This window comes from Sciurus vulgaris (genome assembly GCF_902686455.1).
Source record: "Sciurus vulgaris genome assembly, chromosome: 1".
Classification (NCBI taxonomy): Eukaryota; Metazoa; Chordata; class Mammalia; order Rodentia; family Sciuridae; genus Sciurus; species Sciurus vulgaris.
In genome coordinates this window covers 96,873,889-96,894,402 of record NC_136461.1, presented here as the reverse complement: position 1 = coordinate 96,894,402, position 20,514 = coordinate 96,873,889, and the positions used below count along the sequence as shown (strand labels likewise).

General features: G+C 35.4%; 1 protein-coding gene across 2 annotated transcripts in view; it reads left to right on the top strand.

The window, feature by feature from the left end:
* LOC306657337 (guanine nucleotide exchange factor VAV3-like) overlaps positions 1 to 20,514 on the top strand; it is a 110,673-nt gene that overhangs the window by 52,093 nt on the left and 38,066 nt on the right. For both annotated transcript variants that reach the window (XM_079133252.1, XM_079133251.1), the window contains one exon: positions 20,302 to 20,367. In XM_079133252.1, the coding sequence (XP_078989378.1) occupies positions 20,302 to 20,367 (66 nt within the window). The remainder of the gene's footprint in view (positions 1 to 20,301; positions 20,368 to 20,514) is intronic.

Here is a 20,514-nt window from a genome sequence, read left to right as displayed (position 1 = left end):
CACCGTTACAATCAAGATAATACATATACTTATCAGTTCCAAACATTTTTGTGACCCTTCCTAGTCCCTCCTTTAGACCCTCATTTATTATCCTACCCTTCCAACTCCAAGGCAAAAGGTACAATTCCAGGGTGAAACCATTGTTCTGCTTTCAGACTATGGATGAGTTTGTACCAGTTTTAGTCAGTTTTTTCACTGCTCTGACTATAGGACCTGACTAGCACAGCTGTAGAGGAGGAAAAGTTTATTTGAAGGCTCACAGTCTTAGAGATCTCAATCCATAGACTGCTGGCTCCATTCCTCGGGATTCGAGGTGAGGCAGGACATCATGATGGAAAAGTGTGACAGAGAGAAGCAGCTCACATGGTGATCAGGATGCAGAGAGAGAAAGAGAGAGTCTCACTCTCCAGATACAAATATATTACATCCCAAAGCCACACCCCAATTCCTCACTTCCTCCAGCTACATCCTACCACTTAAGTTACTACTCAGTTAATCTCTATCAGGAGATTAATTCACTGATTGGATTAAGCTTCTTTTAACCCAATCATTTCTCCTCTGAACCACCTTGTACTGCCTCACATGTGACCTTTTGGGGGACACCTCACCTCCAAACCTTAACAGTACCTTTTAGAATTTTATATAATATGTATTCTCTTTTTTTAAAATTTATTATTTTTTAAAACTTTTACAGACTGCATTTTGATTCATTGTACACAAATGTTTTGTATGGCTTTCACTGAACACTATCATCCTGAGATTTAACCATGTTCTTTCTTTTTTTGCTGTGTATTATTTCTTGTATAGTTATAGAACAATTTGCTTATTCTCTTACCAATGGATTTTCTGGTTTTTAGTGGCATTTGGTTGTTACAAATAAAACTTTTGCAAACATTCAAGTATAAGTCTTTGTATGGTTGTCAGTTTTCATTTTTCTTAGCTAAATTCTAAGAGGGGAAATGATGGATCCTACATAGATATATGAATATATTACTAAATAGACTTTACTAAGTCTGATTTTCAAAGTCACTCTGCCAAGCTACATTTCCACTAGCTGTAGAGAAAAATTCTAGGTGATCCATAACCTTGCCAATATCGTGTATGGACAGTCTTTTTTATTTTTTCTGTTCTCATGGCTATATAATAGTATCCCATGGTGTTTCTTATTTGCATTTCCCTAATAACTAATAATTGTGAGCATCTTTTCATGTGTGTATTTATCATCCATCTACCTTTAGTGGTGAAGTACTAATTCCAGTAGTTCATCAAAATTTTTTTTAACATTTTATTTTCTTAATATTGAGAGTTCCTTGTATATTTTGGGCATAAGTCCTTTCCTTTGTAAAACATTTTTTTTTCATTTATTTTCTTCTAATCTGTAGATTCTATTTTTATTCTCCTCATATTGCTACACATAGAACAAAAGTTTTTATTTTTGATATAATACAATTTGTTAAATTGTTCTTTTTGGTGGATCATTCAATGGGTATTTTATCTAAGAAATCTTTGGAACTAGGAATATAGCTCAGGGGTAGGCTTGCCTAGCCTGCCCAAGGCCCTGGATTTGATCCACAGAACTGCATTTAAAAAAAAAAAAAAAAAGCAAACTTTACCTCTCCGAAAGTTAAGAAAACATTCTCCTGTGTTTTCTCCTAGAAGTTTTATAGTTTTAGTTTTTGCATTTAGGTTTATGATGCATTTTGAGTTATTTTTGTATATGACATGAGCCGTGTTCATATTTTTTTGCATATGGATAGCCAGCAACATTTGTTGAAAAGTCAATTATTTATCTACTGGGTTGCCTCTTTACTTTATAAGTAGATGAGTTGACATTTTCTTTCAAAACTGTTTTGGCTAGTCTTAATCCTCTCCATTTAATATGAATTTTTGAATCACATTGTCAGTCTCAGCAATCATGGCCCGCTGGGATTTTGGTTAGAATTGTATTGAATTGTAGATTATATAGAAGTGATAATATTAAGTTGTCTGATCACTGAACATGACATACTCTATTTCTTTAGTTCTTCTGTAATTTTGTAGAAGTGTTGTACTTGTCAGAGTCAAAGTCACTCTTGTCTTTTGTCATATGTGTAATTATTACTTCACTTTGGTGCTATTGCAAATTATAGTTTTTTAAAATTTCAGTTTCTATTACTCATCAGGAGTATGTAGAAATACAGTTGTTTTGTGTATTAATATTTTTTCATCTTGTAATTCTTGTTGAATTCACTTATACCTTTTCTTCTCCAGGTGCCAGTACATATTTTGTATAATTATATTGCCAATGAATAAATATGGTTTTACTTCTTCCTTTGTAATCTGGATCCTTGAATGCCTTTTTCCCCCCTTGCCTTGTGTCAATGGCTAGAACATAGTAAAATGTCAAATAGAAGTGGTGAGAGAATACATCCTTGCCTTATTCCTGATATTAGGTGAAAGTGTTAAGTCCTGTACCATTGAGTATGATGTTATCTGTAGTTTTTAATAAATGTCCTCTTTAAAGTAAGGAATATTTTTCTTAGTCCTAGTTTGCTGAGTGTTCTTATCAGTAATGCATGCTAGCTTTACTTAAATTTACTTAAGTAAATTTACTTAAATTTTTACTTCTACATTAACTTAAATTATTGTATCATTTTTATTTATTAATATGGTAAATTTGATTGCTTTTCATATATTAAATCAATTTTCTTTTCTGAAATAAGCCCCAATTGGCAATGATGTATTATTCTTCTTATACATTGTTTTATTTTCTTGAATTTTTTTTTGTTTGTCTTGGAGAATAATAATATAATACTCAAAGACTGAGAAATGGGAATAATTCTTTTTTAGTTTTCTGAAAGTTTTGTAGAATTGCATAATTTTTTCCTGACATGTTTTATAGAATGCACCAGGAAATCTCTCTAGGTGTTAAGTCTCCTTAGTAAGAAGGTTTCTTTAAACTATAGTTTCAATTTCTTTAATAAATATAGAGCCATCCAGGTTACCTATTCCTTTCGAGTGAGCTTTGGTAGTTTGTGTTTTTCAAGGAATTTTACCACTTTGTTTAAATTGTCAAATTTAATGGCCTAAAGTTGTTCATAGTTTTCCTTCATTAGCCTTTTAGTATCTGTTTTCTGTAGTTGTGTTATCCCTCTCATTCCTGATTTATCAACATGTGTCTTCCTCCTCCAACTTCTTTTCCTTTTCAATCTGACTAGATGGCTGGGAATTTTACTAATCTTCCCAAAGAACCAGCTTTTGGTTTTAACCCTTCTTTCTATTGTTTTTCTTTTCTCTTATATAATTTATTTTTGCTCTGGTCTTTATAACTTTCTATATTCTCCTCTTCTTGGGATTAATTTCTCTAGTTTCTTAAGGTAAAGTGTTTACTCATTGATCTGAGTACTTTCCTTCCTTTTTCTAATATAGGCTGTGGAGTTTCTAAGTGCTGCCTTTTCTGCCTTTCTAAATTTTAGTATGCTGTGTTATCATTTTTCAGTCTGTTCAGACTACTTTCTAATTACCCTTTCAGTTTCTTCTGAGCAGCTATTTAGACATGTGCTTTTCAATTTTCAAATATTTAGGGATTTCCCAGACATATTTCTGTTCTTAATTTCTTTTTTAAAGTAAATTTATTTTTACCTTGTACATAAAAAATTATACATATTAATGAAATAACATGTTTCCATACATGTACATAGTGTGTAATGTTTAAATCAGGTTAAACATACCTCTTTTCTCCTCTGTTCTTACACTCTAATTTCTTGCCATATCATAATATAGTTCATATGACTGGAATTATTTTAAATTTATTAGAAGTTGTCTTATGATCTAGAACATGGTCTATCTGTGTGTACTTGAAAAGAATCTGTATTCTATTTTTCAGGGGAGGGATATTCTACCAAAGTCAATATGATCCAAGTAGTTGATAGCATTGTTGACATGGTCTATATCATTGTTGATTGATGGCATAACCACTTGATCCATTTGCTTTCCTATACACAAGTCTAATTTTTTTCCTTTCCACATTTTTGTTGGTAAGTTACAGTTGTCCATAATGATGGGATTTGTTGTTATATATTTATACAAGCACATAATATAACAGTGCAATTTGGTCAGTATCACTTCCCAGCCTTTTCCCTTCCCTCTCCTCCTCCTACCCCCTGATCCCTTTCCTCTACTCATCTTCCTTTGATTCATGAGATTCCTGCCCCACTCCCAGTTTCTTTACTTTTTGCCTTTCAAGCATCCACTTATGAGATAAAACACACAACTCTTGACTTTCTGAGTTTGGCTTATTTTACTTAATGTAATGGTCTCAAGTTCTATCCATTTTCTGTCAATTGACTTAATTTCATTTTTATTTATGGCTCAATAAGACTCCATTGTGTGTGTATTACCTCATTTTCTTTATCCATTCATTCACTGATGGACACCTCTGCTGGTTCTGTAGTTTGGCCATTGTGAATTGTGCTGCTATAAACGTATGTATACATGTCAGACTGTAGTAGGATACCCAAGTCTAAAATTTTGTGTTCTATTCCCTCCTCTCATCCACCACTCTCCACATCTTTTAGTCATCAGTTCCTCCTCACTTTATCTTATAAATTGCTCTCAATACATTTCTTCCTCACCACCTCCATTGTAAAGCTTCTACTCTACTCAACTGTTACATGATTACCTTCAAAGTGGTCTCCTCAATCACCTCTGACCTCCAGAAGTTATCTGCTACAACCATCCTCCATACCCTGCAAAATCCAGATATAATTACAGGACACTTCTTTTTGGTATCTTCCAGTATCTTTCTCCTTGCTGCACACAATTCACATTTCTTTGCCCTAATGGTGGCATGTATGAAACATAGGATACATGTTGCATTCCTACCTACCTCTGATTTCACATCCCATCATCCTTCAACTTCTCACATGTTCATCATCATTTCCATCAGCCCTGTACCCTGCTCTATGACATTTCAATTAAAGCCTCTTCTGTCAAAATTTTCTCTCTTCTGTACCCTCTTACTCCTATCCTATTTCCAGGTAGAATTGAATAAAATTCTTTTCTTGTGATAATAATTACAACTAAAAGCCCCAACAACTAATGCTTATTATATATTTTTAGCTACAAAATAGAATTCTAAGCATATAAATACATGTAATACAAATGAAAATTATATAAAGTGAATTACTATGATTATCCTCATTTTATACATGAACAAACCAGAGTACTTTGAGGGTGAGTAGCCTGCCCAAAGTCCCACAGCTCTTGACTTGGCAGAGCTGGGAATCAGACCTAGGAATTCTCGACACAGAGCCCAAGCTCTTAACTACCATACTTTGCTGCTGCTTTTGTGGTTGTGATGTCATGATCAAGCTCAGGTTGCATCTTAGTTTAGACTTTATGATTAATGACAGGGGAGGTAGGCTTATGTGCTGTTTAAGAAGTACCTGTCGTTATGCTAATTAAACTGGTTTCTTGTGTTTGTTTAACTACCATCAAATTTGTGACAGTATTTCAGTTTTGTCTTTACTAAACAATGATTTATTATTTCTCATAATGCTGTAGGTTGACAAGGTGGCGCCTCTGCTTCACTTGATGTTGACTGGGGTGCTGCAACATAGAGGGTCCAAAATGGCCTCATCCGTAGGGTTGGCAGTTAGGAGCAGCCCTGTCTGGGAACTCAGCTGTAACTGTCTGTCACAGTGACCTCTTCAGTGACTCTTTAGGCTTCTGCACAGCATGGTAGGTCATGGTAGGCTTGGGGCAGTTAGATGTCTTACACAGTACCTCTCATCTAAGTGTAAAAATAAAAGCTGCCAAACCTTCTGAGCTTTATGTCCAGAACTGGTGCAGTTACTTCTGCTGCTTTCTATTTGTTAGCACAGGACAAGGACCAGCCCAGACACATGAGACAGGATTATACAAATGGAATACCAGGAGGTATGGTTCACTGGAGATCACCAAGGTACCAATGTGCCTTGAAAACATTGTTGAAGCTGTCTGAGAAGCTCTAAGAATAAACTAACTTTGTAAGCAATTCTCAAGGGCACTAAAAACCAATCCATTTTTCACTGTAGAGAAAGGGACAGGAAATAGTCATGCTAAGGACAAAGTGTTGAAGATCTTGGTGTATATCAGGAGTTCCCAATCCATGGTGTGTTGGAAATCACTGAAGATGGTGAGAGTAGCCTATCAGGAACCCCCCAAACGTGTGTGTGTGTCCAGAGGTGTTTGCCCTTAAGAGAGGGAGAATTTAGACCTCATATTTTTCTAACCAAGCTCTCTTTTTTTTTTTTTCAGTTTTTTTTCTCTTTGATAACCTAGATTCCAAAAGCTGAAATGTGTAAATATGTATATTTTCTTTCTTTCTTTTTTTTTTTTTTTTTGTTATCACATTAGGTTTGGATGGTGCTTCCAATATTTTTCATTATTTTTTCGTATTCATTATTTCACAGTGTTGAAAATAGGACAATACTTTGGGCTCTGTGACCAACAGCCCAGTACTCTTTTTACTCAATTGTACTGCCTCCTATTCTTTCTAGACCACAAGAAATGCATTATTGACATTTCCTCCCCAGCTGCCTGAAAACATGAAGAGTTTCCAGTATCACTTTAGAATGGCTTTGGAAATGCTTAAGGGAATTGTAGGAGAAAAAAGAACCATTGAATGACAAAAATGTGTTTTATTTTGGGAGGTATATAATGGTTGGGGAGAAGAAAGGGAAAAGATACGTTTAGAACACAGAAAAACAATTAGCACATTTATTTCAGCTCAGCAGGTCTGCCCTGAGTGCCACCTATATTCACTACTCAGACACTGCTCTCACCTCAGTTATCAACTCTCATCATTGCTTTGGCATTAAGGTCCTCTGTTTCTAAAGGAACCACTCATGCTTGCTTGAGCTAGTAGTGCATTTTAGTTGTTAGTCCTATGTTAATGATTCATGTCACATCTCTGACATGGATGTAACATATTCAAACTGTCTTCTGGGTACCTCTGAGGCAATCAAAGGATTTTCACTCAACAAAAACTCCCTATTGTTAGGAGCAGTGACAGAATAAGAAGGCCTGGATTCAATTATGCACTTGTAGCCAAACAGCTGTGGGGCTTGGGTCAGATCACTTCATCCCTATGTAGTTTAGCTTCAAGTGTTACACAGTCAGGACTGGACCAGAGTAGTGCTCCCAATCCTAACTGACTCCTTGGGAGGCTTTGGAATGAAGTCAACACACAGCCCTACATGCGGAGAATAGATAGGTTTGATCTGGGGTGAGTCCAGGTCTGAGTAGTTTCTACTGAACCCCAGATAAAGCTAACATGAGCCATTGACTATATGATTTAGTTGGTAAGATTTCACAGTAACTATGGCATTATCCTCAGTTTCTTTATTTGGTCATTTTTAGCAAACCAACTCAAGTATAACTGCAATGTAAGATGTTAGAATGGACTCAATACTTCAGCTGGATAATTACCAAGTATAGGGAAGGTTTTCAAATAATTAATGTATAATAAAAATGTATTTGCCACAATCTTCATCCTGAACTTCATATAAATTTATTTCTCTAAAAGCACCTTACATCTTACAGTGTCCCAAGGCTGTTGCAGTTAAATCAGCTTTTGTTGTACAGATCGCACATATGGCAGGTTAATGTAGGAAACTGAGTTAAATCTGAACTTACTCAGTGGCATGATCTAGAATGTCCTGCATTTTTAAAAGAAATTCAGAACAAAAACTCTTTCTTCCTCGTTGGATCTGAAGAATATGCTTGCTGATTGATCCTTCCAAAGCATGTATGTTTTTCAGTGTGTTTACAGTGGCTTCATGTACATTAATTGCCAATTTCATGTTCCAAAGAAGGCATGCCCTTTTTGGTTCACATCCTAAAATATGTGACTCTCTCCTGGGGATGTTTTCGAATAGCTTCCAAAAACATAGTTAAGCACTTCTTTTTTCCCCTGTTCAATCTCATTTGAGATTGCACATAATTAGCATAAGAGGATCAAGTTAGATGTTTTTCTTTTCTAGAAGTTAGAAAGTCATGCTTCAGTTTGCTGAGTATGAGTTACAAACCCTGCCATATACCAGTAGCATGACCTTAAACTTATTATGCTGTTTCTCAGTTTTATTTTCTGTAAAGTGGGAGGAACGATAATCACAGTTTACAGAGTAAAACAATGTATGAAGGAGTTCTAGCATAGCTCTCATTAAACATTAGCTCCTATTCATCCACCCTCCCATCCATTCATCCATCTATCCCTTTAAATACTTACAAAGTACCTACTGTGTGTCCAATTCTGTGTTTCAGAAGTGAGGAAAACAGTTTCTAACCTTACCTCATGTTCTTAATCATCTATTTTTTGTTTTTCGTTTTTTGGTATTGGGGATTGAACCCCACTTACCTATGTTCTAGTTCTTTTTATTTTTTCATTTTGAGACAGGGTCGTGCTAAGTTGCTTAGGGCCTTGCTAAATTGCTAAGATTGGCCTCAAACTTGTGATCCTTCTGCCTCAGCCTCCAGAGTTTCTGGGATTATAGGCAGTGTACCATCACACCCAGCTCAATGATCTTAATGATCTAAGGAATAATTGGAGTTCAGAATAGATGAGGTACATGAGTACATTTTGAGTTTTTATAAATCATATTGTTAAAAATACAACTGGAATTTTACCTGCAGATAAAAATTTAGACTACTTTTTGGAATATTACACTGACTTTGCATTTGTATTTCAAAAATGTTTTTTGTACTAGTTAAGTGCTTTGGCCTGTTTGGAAATTTTCAAGAAGTTATGCTTCTGAACTGTTTTTTCCTGTCTTTTTTCCCCCAAGTGTTCAACTTCACTCATTAGTGTGGAAAGTCAGATTTTATTGTAGACTGTCATGTTTTCAATATACTCCATGTCCAAAGAATACAAATTATCCTCTACTATCTATCAGGGGCTTTCTTTCTCTGAATAGCTATTAGTCTAGTCTGTATTATTATTATAACAACAGTAATTTCTAATGCTATTGAAGTGAGTGAGCTATCTGCATTTTCATTATAACTTCTTTCAAACAATGAATTGTCAATTGAGCTGTAAAAATGTGTTCTGTTCAATCTTTGTATTGAAGGGATTCATTGTGGCAGCTTTTTCTTTTGTGGTTGTCTTCTCTTTTCCGTTCTCTTTCCTTGAAAGCTCTATAAAATTGTTTTCAAGTGAAATGAATATAAAGTAGAAAATTGGTCATTTTGGGTACATTTCCTAGTGCAGGTGTTAAGGCATAGATTTTTAGAGTTAGCAGCATATAGAACAATTCTGATCATACCATCTGACTGATGATAATCCTGTTGCTCTTATGCCTTTGTTACAATATATGATAATAAAGGCTTAGTGTTTTTCTCAGAAAAGATACAGATTATACTTAACAGGAAGTGGGAGAGGGCAAGAGACAGAAACAGTCAAACAGAAAATCAAGTCATTCGAATGGTGTGCTTTTTGTGTTTTCTTCTTAGAAGTAAACTTGTGAAATGATGAGGATCCTGTGACCTATATCGTGGGGTTTTATTTGCTCCATTGTCATTTACAAATATCCAAATGTTCCACTGGGAGAATTTTGTAAGCTAATTGGAACCAAAAGGCAATTATAAGCAGTAGAACTATAATTAGTGCCAAAAATATATGTATTTTTATCTACAATGAAAGTTAAATAACCTAGAAAATAATTGTGATGCTTCACAGTTACAAATCATGCATCTACATGATCTGTATTCTAAGGAGTAAAAACGGTTTTACACACATTCTGATTAATTCACAGAGATTGCCATAAAGAGGATGAATGGAAAGTTATGTTACCCTTGTTTAGAACTGAGATTTCAAGGAGCCAAGTTTAACCCCTATCTATAAGATAATAGTTATAGAATTGAAACTAAAGTCTCTTCCAGACTTCTGGTCCTAAGGTCTAGTTTAATTCTGTATGTTAGATCATTCTACCTTTGTTTTAGGAGAACCATTTTATTTTTTTCAGATCCCTAAGGAAAATACCTTTTTTAAAGGCAATTTAATTAGGAAACAAAAACCATTGTTGTATGTATAATTTTTTGCTTAGAAAAAGATTTTAAACATTTTGCCTCATAGGAAGAGTCATAGAGAAAAGAATAAAAAGTAAGAAAATCCTAGAACTGAGATAGAATTTAGAAGACTAAAAATGAGGAGAAGGGTTCCTAGTCACAGGAGTCAAGGAATCTGGGGGAGGGAGGATCCTAGTTGCCATGAAAAGCAAAGTATTAAATTTCCTATAATAAGTTCACCCTTAATGGATTCTGCCTTGTCAAGAATTTTTACTTCCCACACTGCCTTATTCAGAATTCAAACAGCAATCCAGGCGAATAATCCAGGTGAATAATTTTTTTAAATTGGTGCATTATAATTCCACATTATAGTGGAATTTATTATGTCATATTTGTACAGTCACATAACATGGATTGATGACTTTTTTTTTTTCTTTTAAACACAGGTGTGTTTTCCTCATGTTAATTAAAGAAAAGAAAAACAAAACAAAAAACAAAAACCAGTTGACTGGAGACATATTTTTTGAAACCTCCAGTCATTGATGTGTATTTTGTCCTTGTCTAGATTTCCCCTTCTCTCAGTGTCTTAGCTAAAACCTTCTTCACCAACAAAACTCAACCCTGGGGTTACCATCTCTGTGCTCTTCTCTGAACCAAAAGGCCTCAGTCATAACATATCACACTGTATCCCCAGGGTCTGTTCATCCTTCCTGCTGCCTGTAAGCAGCAGGAAGATTAGAACTGTGACTTTCCTGTCTTTACCTCCAGGGCCTAGAACAAAATGGGCATTTAGTTTAGAGTGCATAGTGCTTTAGAGATGATATTTCCATAACACGATATTTATAAATTTTCTAATTATTTACCCAAATCATATTTTAAGATGATGTTTGAAAGACCTTTGAGATATTCATTTATCTTATCAGATTTAAATTTGTATTTCTTTTCTTGGAATAATCTTAGAGCTAGTTAATGTGTGTCCTCACATTCATCATCTATAAAATGGGAATTTTAGTTCTTAAATGACTTTCAGGGTGTTGTAAGAACCATAGGAAAAAAACTGGAGAGAAAATTGGAAAGGAAAAAAGTATATTTCTGAATCATGACTAACGATTTTGAAAAATGTGCTTCATTTTTCCAGAAATAAGAAAAGGATTATCTAGTGTTTTATTTGTTTAATTTCATCTTCCTCATATTAATGTGAAGGGTCTCACTGACATATGAGCTCGTAGAAGACCAGTTTGCTCATCCAGTTCCTATATCCAGTTCTTGAAATTTCTTTAATCAGAGATGAAACATTTTACTTCATAATTATACATAAAAGAGCAAGTGAAAAATTTTGGAGGGCATGGATGATTTAAATGCCCTTCAGGGTAAAAAATCATGAGCTCTTTCCCCAGAGCAGGTTTGGATGAGGAAGAAGTAAGATTCCTGAAGGAGAGCGAAGGACAGGGAGAAGGGAATAGAGATAGCGTTTTCAGAAAACAGACTGCCTAGGGAATGGGTGAGAATTTGCCTGAACTTTATAATAACCCATAACCTGACCAGAAACCCACTGAAGGCTGGAGAAGAGAGGTATAGCAGGGGAGGGCAGATCTTTCCTCCTGTCTGATACTTCTCCCACAACTTTAGCAGTCAATCACTTTAAAGGATTCTTTTTCTAGATGAAGAAGAGACTTTTCTGATCCTTTCTAGACAACACGAGATTATTATCTCCTGTAGGATTTTATAAAACTAGTTTTTTCTCTTGATCTAAAATTCAAATATCAGGCTGCATCATAGTGTGAGACCAATAAGTTTACTTTAAAAATGTCAAAAAGGAATCAAATTGCCTTTGTGAAGAAAACTGATTCTTAACATCAATAAGTAAATAATAAATTAACCCCATTACTTTGTCATTAGAAACCCAGACAGTCAGCATCTCTGGGAACTGATAAGTGTTTTTTCCAATTCATATTTCTACAGGACGCTATTCCTGCATAAAGTCCCAAACTTGACTCCTACCATGGCAGTCCTACCTTTTAAGTGTTGGAGCATGGTTTCAAGGTGTTTCTTGGTTCACCTGGGCTTTTCTTGTGATGCCTCTCACTAGCCTGTTCCTTGTATAGAATGAGGAGAAGCCAAGGTAGAATTGAGATTGTGAATGTAGAAATAAAAACCTATGGGAAAATTGTAGTGACTTTGTCAGCATTAGTATAACCTATAATTGTGAGACCTTTATTTTGACAGGTTTTTGCCTCAAAATATTGAGTATTTTGACCTTGAGAGCATCAGGTTCCCTAATTACAGGAAAGGAGAAAAAGGCTGTGTGTAAGTGTAATAGAACAAGGGAGGCCCTGGGAGAGATGATTATAGAAGATAATAGACATGGGTAAAGGACTGTAAGAAGCATTTTCCCTGGGTAATTGCCAACTGGCTTTGATTGAATAGATCATAAACTGAGTTTTCAGGAGTGTTTCCAAGTGTACAGACTGTGTTATGGGAATTGGCAAACCTCCTGACAAACTGGGTGAGGTCCTAATTGTTAACTCTCAAGATGAACATTTTTTGTTTAACAGTTCTTCCTTGTATTTTTCCAGTGTTTGATACAGGGAAAATGTAGGTTACAATGTACTTAGCTGAGGACACTGCCATCTAAGGCAGCAGTTTAGCCTGTGAAGTATTATTTCTTCTTTTCTGAGGGTTAGAGGACATTATGGGGGAAAGTTTTAAGAAATTCTGTTGTGGTTCTTTTACTTCCATTACTTTTTTACCATATAAGTTGCATTCTGCCATCGTTACTAAAAGTTGTATCAGTTACAGAATACTTTCAGTGAATCATCAGTCCGAAATTGTTTGACACAACTGTGGATTTGATACCACCAGTGGTTTACTAGAGCCTGCATGTGCACATGCCCTTACAACTTTGGGCCAAATAATTGGACATTATAACATATATTGAATTTTAATCATTCATGGTAATTCCTGAGGAATTAGTGAATGTATCTAATCTCAATAAGTCAACCCTATGTAGTTTGGAAAATAGAAGACTTCACACTAAATTAAAGTGAAAGTCACTAAGGAGATGAAGTGACCTTATCTTGTGTCAGTGAATGCTACCAGATTAAATTACTGACACATACTCTCCCTAATTAAGAATTTGTGGATCAGATACTTTTTGGCTAGCAATAATTGATTGGAGAACTGTAGAGACTTGGAAAATGAGCTTATATAAGCAGGGTGCTTTGGAGGTAAGCAGAGACCTTGGAGATCCTTGAGTCAAATTCTTTTGTTTCACGGGTGAGCATATTGAAGCCAAGGCCAAATGACTTACTCAGATGTGAAGGCCAGAGAAAGGGCAGTAGGCTCCCAGCTCCCTAATCACATCAAATTAGTATTTCATGGGTTTGCTCTGATCTAAAATCATTTAAAATCTATGAAAATAAAATAAAAACTCATTAACAAAATGACATTGCATGAGATCCTTGAAAACAGTGACCATGTTTATTGATTTTTAGTCTCCTTGTACCTGGCATAGAGCTTTAAACTTATAAGGAAGTCAATAAACTTTTCATTAAATCACTGATTCTACTCTTAGTAGAAAAACAACATTCTTTAGAAATGCCTAATGCTGCATAAGCATTTAACATGTAGAGTGCTATCACTCAGAATTTTTCCTTTGTGATTACCAAGGATAGAAAAACACTTATTTCTTGTCTGCCAGGATTAGAAAAATAAATTTCTTTGAAACTTTGTTAAGCCAGTTATTTGGGGGGTCATATGGCTTCTTCACAAGTAGGACATTTTCCAAAATGTGGTAGAACCTTGTTCTTTCCAGATTTGTGTTTAGTAACTGCTTCAGATTTGGCTTACCTGCCTGCAGACTGGTTTCTGCTTGCTGAAATTTTTTCTTTCATCAAAGGTGCTCTCTTGTTTATTTGACCAGAAAAATGCAATCATAAGATTATGAGTCAGTATTTTATCATGTACAACATCTTACCCACTGAGACTTTGGAGAGAAAACAAAACAAAACCCTTAATATACCCATAATCAGAGAGCACCCTTTCTTGCTGGAGAAATACAGAGATCTCATGGAACACAGTTTTTCTGAATAGCAGGAAAACTATTCTGCATAGTCTCATTCCACTGTTACATTCATCTCACATCTGATAACTGTAGAAATGCAGCTTATGGCTTTTTAGTGGTTTTTTTCTCAGTGTACGTTTCACAACTTTTAATTTTAAAGCTTTTTTGACACTTCCATCTGCCAAAATTTCAGACATATAGTAAACACAAACAATTTTGTGTGAATTGGAAAAACCATCAAGTATAATGGAGGCCTTTTCATATATTTCTGTGATTTGATGCAATTAGAAACCCATGCAAACTGGAAATAATTTAATTTCAGAGATCCTAGACCAAGGTACAAGTTTTGTAGAGTTATTCTGAATTCTGTATCTATGGTAGCTACCTAGGTATAAGTGAATTAAATAGGCATATGAATTTTGAAGTTTTTTAAAAGGACTTTTACTGTTTATACATTGGTCAAAAGTTGAAGATCCTATCCTTTTTTGACCAAGAGCTAACAATGGTACATGGTTTACAGTTTCACTGTGTTATGTGTGTGCACCAACACTCTGTGTTATGTTTAGATATGAGATGTACCCTAAAAGCTCATGTGAGAGTGCAAGAATGTTTAGAGGTGAAAAAGCTGGGTTATGAGAGCCTTAACCCAATCAGTGCATTAATCCACTCGAATGAATTAACTGAGTGATTACTGTAGGCAGGTAGGGTGTTACTGAAGGAGTAGGTCATTGGAGTCATGCTTTTGGGGTATATATTTTGTCCCTGCTGAGTGAAACAGTCTCTCTCTGCTTCTGGATTATCACGTCCTGAGCTATTTTCTTCCTCCACACCTTTCCGCCATAGTGTTCTGTCTTACCTTGGGCCCTGAGCATCAGAGTTGGGCATCAGGACAGAGATCTCTGAAACTGTGAACCCCAAATTAACTTCTCCTCCTCTAGTTGTTCTCATCAGGTCTTTTGCTCACAGCAGTGAAAAAGCTGACTGAAACTTTGGAATTCATTGTAGTGACCCTTCAGTATAACCACATGCAATTATGCTTGGCAAGTTTCAAAGTGTTCACTGGCAGGAAAAGGTCTACCTTACTCACTGCATAGGGGGAAATTAACAATGAAAGAACATGTGTACTTTTCAGAAAGTATTTGTGTAAAGAATGCCTTGTAATAGTTCTGTTCTGGTGAAAGTGACTTGAGAATCTGTTACCTATGGCTTCATAAATTTGCCTAAATATAGAAGGAGTGGTGGGAATTATACAAAAGACTAGGCATTTCTATTTTAATAATGTAGGAATGGGTCAATAAAAACTGAAGATTTAGGAATGCAAGAATCAATTGAGAATAATTAAAAAAGCAATATTGTGGATAAAATAGAAATCAAGTGTTTACAAAGTGCATTCACACCTATTAATTCTTCTGTCCTTGTAACACCCTGATGAAGCATGTTTTGTCATCATTCCTGTTTTACCATGGAGGCTTACCTAAGATGGTTGTGCAGCTTTTTATAGCAGAGCCAGGAATAGAATGAGCTCTTCTGATGCAATATCCCTATGATACCACCATTCTTTGCATTTCAGGAACTAGCCTGGACATATATGTGACTATGACAATGGTTACAACATGGTTGCAGCTATGATGAGAAATCACTGCTCATCAAAGGCCAGTTTCAGATTGGGTCTTTCCCTGATCATCACTTTTCTGAACCTTTTGTTTAATCACCTGTCCTCACAAAACTTATCAGAATAATTGCAAAAATAATGCTTGCATCTATCTGTCCATCTGCCCATCCATCCCTCCATATGTGCATTTATTCACCCATCCAGTAAATAAACTAACTGGTATACATATTTGCTTATATTCCTAAAATTCATGGCCACATTATATGTCTTCTTACTCCCCTCCCCTGTCCACCCTCAAACTGTGTATTTCTGACAATAGAGAAATAACTGGGCAGGGTGACAGTTGCTCTGGCCATTAGCCATGTGTGATAAATTGCTTATTAATCTCCATAGCACCATCATGCATACATTGAGAGTGGTTAAAGCATTGTAACTTTGGAGAATTTCCAGTCTTTCATAAATAACCATTAATCTGTCCCTTTTACATTCAGCTTTCCACATCTGTTTCAAATTGTTCGGTACTAGTCCAGGAGTGCATTAAAGCTCCAATCCAGGTAGTATTAAGGGGATAAATGAGCCACAGGGAAGAGACACTGTACTTTTCTTAAAGCAATTCTTTCTTCTTTTTGCAAAGTTAGGAGCCAAGCAATTTATGTTTAAGGTTTTTGTAGGATGTCCTCTGTCATTTTAAGCCTTCCTTGTCCATGGGTTTAAAAATGTGTTTTTAGCTCTGGTGTCCTAGAATACATTAATGTTTTTCTCTATTCAGGTAGATTGTAAGTATTATTTCTATCAGCAATAAAGTAGTTTTAATTTATTATGATTCACTGTGTATTCTTTTTGAAGAAAAATGAGGACTAGTTAAAACCTAAGTTCAGTTAGAAATAAATGCTTGACTATGCATTTATATTTGTGATGCTCAAAATTTCAGAGAAAGTTGTCAATTTTAGTTTGGTACATTTTTCTACAGGAAGCAATTTGCTTGTCAGGACAAAAGGCATTATTATTTTATGACTCATAATTTAATATTTTGCTTTATATTTGCTCCAATTTATTTAATGGCAGTTATAAAAGTGCACCATATTCTCACCATAGTCATCTCATGGTCTATTTTCTCAGGTACTTTCCAAATAAAGCATTTTCATAAAATGACCCAACCTGTAATGTTAAATTTACAAAAGTCTCACCACATAATACAAAGATGCTCTGCAGAATAAATGCATATAAAGCTAGTACCATATGGTATATCAGATGACACATAGTATAAAAGAGGAATGTTTTCAAGTTGACCTTGAAGATATTAAGGAACTCAAGAACAAATATCAGACAAGAAGGTTGCTAAAAGATGATTCCCTATCTCTGGTATTTATAATAGGCATGAAAAAAAAAAAAAAAAAAGATGACAACCTGGTTATCTGACCCAGAATAAAATGCCCACACAGGAATATAAAGAAAGAACTTCAGTTACATGTCTCTCATCAAGGTTAGTAAAAATCTCGTAGATAGATCATGACATTAGATACACTAAATCATTAGATTTGAGGATGGTTGATTTAATGGTTACAGTCTGCAATGACCTGCATGTGCAGCAGCTCCATCCATTAGTATTAAGAATTGCAGTTGTATATCCCACCCACATCCATCCACCAAGGAACCAAAGACTTCCTTCCTGCACACTACTTTGTTTTGAATCCTCCAAATGTTATAGAAAGGCTAGTTCTTTAATAAATGAAATAATTAAATATAGAACATGTTATCTCTCATGGCTAAAACTGATGTCTCATAGGCATTAGTAAGGAATTCTAACTTTATTCATCTGTTAAGATAGGTTAAATTCTTTCTCCTCTCTCTGTCATCTAAGAAATATGTGTGACCATTGAGGAAATGTGATCACATGCTAGGACATTTCATTAAGAAAGAAGCACTGTGGAATGACCTTTAGTCAGCTTTCCATTGCTATGAATAAATACCTGAAAAGTATAATGTAGAGAAAGAAAATTTTATTTTGGTTCATAGTTTGAGAGGATTCAGTCCATGTTCTGATGACTCCAAGACAGAAACATTAAGGTGGAAGGACATGGTGGAGGAAAGCTGTCAGCTCATGGCAGCTGGGAAATAGAGGGAAGACTGGGAGATAAACCCTTCCAGGGCATACCCCCAGTAACCCACTTCCTTCACCTAGGTTTCCCCCTCCCAGTAGTCCATTCCTCTATCAGTAGATCAATTTGCACCATTTATCCTTGCATCATTATGAACTACTATCTATTTAATTCTCAAAAGGTCCTGGTTTGAATGGAAAATGACAGATTCACCCCATTTTGCAGTATTTCTTACACAACTCTGTTCCCTTCCTCAACCAGTGAGGATGATTTCAGTTCCTATTCATGTCTTTCTTGTGGACCACTTGGTTCTGCAAAAGAAGAAAGAGGAAAAAAATTGCCAGCCACACACTTGCATAAATTATAAAAAATTGTAAACTTCCTCCTACTCTTTCACCTTCTGTATCTTCATCCTTCTCTCTCCTTTGCAACATTGCATTCTCCAACACAGGCTCCTTATCTAAAATATCAGGGACAGGTCAATATTCACTGTATGAATATTTTCATATAGAAACAGGTAGCATAATGCTTTTAGTGGTTGTGGTTATGAAGTCTGGTATAGTTTATTGTTTTTAGTGAAGAGGAAATTTGGGTCTTTCTGCTCACCACGATGGGACTATCAAAATGAAAGATACCTCAGTCCAAAACACTTATTAAATGCCTACCATGTGGCCTACATTGGGTGACACAAAAATGACAGACACATTGTTCTTGATCTCAAAAAACTCATGGTCTAATAATGGAGAAGAATAGAGCAATAATTATATGGTCTGCTAAAATTTGTGTGCTACTAAGAGGATGTGAAGGTGCAGTGGGAGAACAGACTTGGGATTAAACCAGGATCTGTAGCTTGGGGATGGTTTTATAGAAGAGATGACAGAGTAGGTAGGGTATGAACTGAGTTTTGAACAGAGTGAAAGTATCAATCAATATGAGGGTCCTTGTGTCACTTCTGTTGAAGGAAGTATATAATATTATGTTGACCATCTTGTACTGTAACAAAAATATTACTTCTTCCCGTGAACTCTGCATTCTGTAGATTAAGACTTTTAGTTTTTGTGATAAAGAAAATGAATTGACAGTTCACGATTCTTATGAGTCATAATTTTCCAATTTGTTGATATACCTTCAAACATAGTTTTGAAAAGTCATTATAAAGCTCTCTGGCCTTTTCCCTGCAAAATAAACTTATTTCTTTTAGTGCATTATCAGAGATCTTAATTTTCTTTTTTTAGAAGTATCACCCCTTTTATTTTTTTCTTCTCAGTTCAGTCAGTGTGTGGTTGCTACCCACATACTTGTGTATTTTGCACTTAGAATTGCAGTGTACTTATATATAAAGGGATGGATGGTCCCCAAATTCTGTTCTTACTTATTTGTACCTCTGTCATGCTTACAAAGGTGCCACAGAGCACTCAGCAATATAGTTGAGTGAAACACTTCATTCCAGCTTTACAGTTGCTGTGTTACTGTCTCTCCCCAATCTGTTTCTCCTCCTGATGGTTGCTGTCTGTCTTCTATTTACACTAGTTTCTGTATTCTCTCTACATTTCCTCTCATGTCAGTGTCGCTCCAATGATTTCCAGATTGCCCTCTGTATGATGGTCATCCATGTCTGTTATCTGTCTGGAAGGATTATGGAATCACCCTTACCCCCATCCTTGACATTTCTCACTGACTCTTCTCTGCCCTTATCCAATCCTCAAGCAAGTCCAACAGACTCCAGTTAAATAATGTCTTTACCGGATTCTCCTCTTCTGGTCTCTCTTTTCTTACCATGCTACCAGTTCCCTCATACTAATCTTACCTCCAAACCCATGTCCTTCTGTAAGCCACCTTTCACATTGGCACCAGTTTAATTTTTCTAAAATAGGCAACTCCTTTGGTAAAACACCACCAGCAACAATAAAATTCATGCAGCATAGAATGGATCTTGCTGCCTTTTGGTTTTATTTTCTAGCATCCTTCTTTAAGCATTACACTTGTATAGAGAAGCAGTGCAGAGCTCTGAGGTTAGAATATCTAAGTTTGAATTTTGGTTCTGGAAATTGTTAGCTCTGTGATCTTGGACAAATCATTTACTTCTTGTCATTCTCCTCATTTATGATATGGGAATAGTAATTGGACCTAATGTAGAGGACTGTTATATGAATTAAATGAAACACTCAGAGCAGTGTCTATCATACAGGAAGGGTTAAATATGTATTAGCTATTCTTAGACTCCATCTTTAGATAAGATTGAGAGATGGAAAGGTAACAGAATTAAATGGTACATTAAAAAAAAAATAAATGACCTAAAACCACATGTCTAGTTGAACAATTAGGAAAAACATCTCTGTCTTTGCTTCTTTTTTCCGAGCCATAGTAAATTAATGCTCAGGACTTGGTATAAGATGTAAGTCATTCTGAGCATCCTCAGAACCACAGTTTATACCACTACGTAAACAGTGTTATGAAATTATCATTTTGTTCTCAACCCTGAATTTTTTTTCCTAACTTAGGGTAGAAATTTAGCTTCAGGAGAGGTTGGATTTTTCCCAAGTGATGCCGTCAAGCCTTCCCCATGTGTAAGTATTAGTATTTTATTTCTTTTTTGTTTTGTTTGACTTTTGATACTATGATTAATTGGGCAGAAATATACAAAGAAAGGATACTGGTCAGGTTGCTCTGTAGCTTTATTAATATTTTCTAAAGGGATCTTATTATTTACAATA